Source organism: Vicia villosa, unplaced genomic scaffold (genome assembly GCF_029867415.1).
Source record: "Vicia villosa cultivar HV-30 ecotype Madison, WI unplaced genomic scaffold, Vvil1.0 ctg.003683F_1_1, whole genome shotgun sequence".
Taxonomy (NCBI): Eukaryota; Viridiplantae; Streptophyta; class Magnoliopsida; order Fabales; family Fabaceae; genus Vicia; species Vicia villosa.
Genome location: NW_026706269.1, coordinates 102,934 through 105,606, shown reverse-complemented (window position 1 = coordinate 105,606; position 2,673 = coordinate 102,934). Strand labels below are relative to the sequence as shown.

General features: G+C 35.6%; 1 protein-coding gene across 1 annotated transcript; it reads left to right on the top strand.

Annotated features, from left to right (window-relative positions):
* Positions 1-468, top strand: LOC131641351 (uncharacterized). Its single transcript, XM_058911655.1, has one exon. The coding sequence runs from the start codon at positions 1-3 to the stop codon at positions 466-468; it is 468 nt and encodes a 155-aa protein (XP_058767638.1).
* The last annotated feature ends 2,205 nt before the right edge of the window (positions 469-2,673 follow it).

Sequence of the window (2,673 nt, the reverse complement as noted above, 5' to 3'; positions counted from 1 at the left end):
ATGCAAAGGGCTAAGATTGACTGGCTAAGGAAAGGAGATGATAACAACTCTTTCTCTTTCTTCTTTGCTACCATCAAAACCAAACAGAACAACCGGAGTATGAAAGTGCTTCACAAAACTGATGGAACTATCATTCAATCCCATAGTGATATTGTAAAGGAGGTGATGGACTTTTGTGGTAACATTATGGGTAAAGATGTTACTAATTTGAAACATACTAACATAGAAGCCATGAGAAGTGGGAATCAACTCAATATGGAGCAAAGAGAATTTCTCGTGAGTAAAGTAACTGAGCAAGAAATTGCTATAGCCCTCAAATGTATTGGAGACTTGAAAGCTCCAGGTATTGATGGATATGGAGAAAGGTTTTTCAAAGCTAGTTGGCATATCATTAAAGAAGATGTGAAATTTTCCATTATAGAATTCTTTGACACAGGTAGAATCTACAAACTTTTAATAGCATATTGATTACTCTGATTCTAAAGAGTGAAGTTGTAAATCACGTAAAGGATTACATGCCAATTGATGGGTGCACTACTTTTTTCAAGGTTTTGTCCAAAATCATGACTACTAGGTTGGGTAAGGTCCTACAAAGTGTTATAAGTCCTTGTCAAGCAGCAATTGTTCTTGGCCAAAATATACACAACCACATATTATTGGCTTATGAGATTCTTAAAGGTTGTGATAGAAAGGGAGGCACACCTAGATGTATGATGCAACTGGACCTCCAGAAGGCTTATGAAATGGATGATTGGGGGTGCCATGGAATGCATTTTGAAGGAAATAGGCATCCCTAAGCAATTCATCATATGGATCATGACTGTAGTCACTACCGTTTCTTATATGTTTAATTTAAATGGGGAATATTCTGATTTGTTGTAGGCTAAGAGAGGGATAAGGCAAAGGGATCACATATCCCTCTTGATTTTTGTCATTATAATGGAATATATGAACAAATATATGGTCAAGATGCAGAGGGATCCAAATTTTAATCATCATGCAAAATGTGAGTAGATGTCTCTCACCAATCTCATTTTTGCGGATGATGGTTTGTTGCTTTATAGAGGTGATCCTTCATCTGTTGAGATGATGATTGAGGCTTTTAAAATTTTTACTAATTCTACACGTCTCACTGTTAACCCAACCAAGTGCGGTATGTACTTTAAAGGGATGGACAATAGTACTAAGGATCAGTTGAGGAGGTCAGTATTTTCGAAGAAGGATCTCTGCCAGTTAAATACTTAGGTGTGCCTCTTACAAGTAAGAAGCTTACGATTCACCATTATATTCCATTGGTAGAAAATATTGTGGGAAAGGTCAAGCATTGAACCATGAAACTACTTGGCTATGCAGTTAGACTCCAGTTGGTCAAAAGCATATCATGTGCTATTACCCAATATTGGATGCAGTGCTTTACAATCCCTAAGTTTTTTATTAAGAAGATAGATGACATATGCAAAACATTTATATGGACAGGTAATCATGAGGTTAGCAGAAAGAGTCCAGTTGCTTGGAAAAGAGTCTGTAGCTCTAAGAGGCAAGGAGGGTTGTTTAGAATAATGTGGCCATGTTGAGATGTCTTTGGAATTTGTGCAGAAAAACATATAATTTGTGGGTGGAATGGATCCACATATATTACTTCAAAGGGGCTGATGTGATGGAGTGGATCTTATCAATAATAGTTCTTGGATTGTGAAGAGTATCATGAACCAAAGGGAGAATATTGGCAGAGTGCATACTCAGTGGGGTTTGGCCTTGAATCAACATAAATTTTCAATAAAAGATATGTATGCAGTTGTAAATGATGACAATAAAAAGGTTCCTTGGAGAAACCTGCTAAGGTGTAACAGAGCCAGACCTAGAGCCAGACTTTGCCTTTGGTTAGCATGCCATAGTAAGATAGCTACAAAGGATAGATTAAAACTGTTTGGTATGCTTCAAGACAATCAGTATAGTCTATGTTTGAATGTAGAGGAATCCATTAAGCATTTATTCTTTAACTGCAGAATTTCAAATGCTATATGGAAAAAGGTCCTTAATTGGATGGATATAATGCATGATCCGAAAGAGTGGGAAGAGGAGCTTATTTGGCTCATTGGGAACATTAAAGGTAAAGGGTGAAAAGCTGCAGTTATGAAGATGGCAATGGCTGAAGCAGTTTATAGCATATGGCAAGATAGAAATCATTTTAGTTTTGGACAGGTTGTAGATAACAAAAATATAGAGGGAAATATAATAGAAAACATTGTATATAGGGGTTGGCATACTGAAAAACTTTGAATTCATATAGTTAAGATGATGATGTTGTTGTCGGATTTGCAAGTTATCTTTAGTCTTTTTGGTAGGTTGGATCATCATGATCACCTTGTATTCCTTTTTTTTTTTAATTAATATTTTTTTTTCTGGATTCAAAAAATAAAAAATCAAAGAAAAATTTAGAATAAAAATTTTTAGAAATAAAGAAAATTTTTATAAGGCCCAGTTATAAATCTACCAACGGACTCCTTTTTGCACCCTTTCTTTCTTCTTATACACTCTTTCCACTTTTACTTATTTTTCTCTCCAAACTACCCCCACTTGTAATCTTAATTCTAGAATAGCCATTTACCCCTCTCTTGGCCCATCCTTCTCATTTTCCACGTTCTTTAGTTCTATGATTGTTGGGAAAATTTG

Excerpts from the sequence above, each read along its gene's own strand:
- LOC131641351 (XM_058911655.1), top strand. The coding sequence starts at position 1 with ATGCAAAGGGCTAAGATTGACTGGCTAAGGAAAGGAGATGATAACAAC.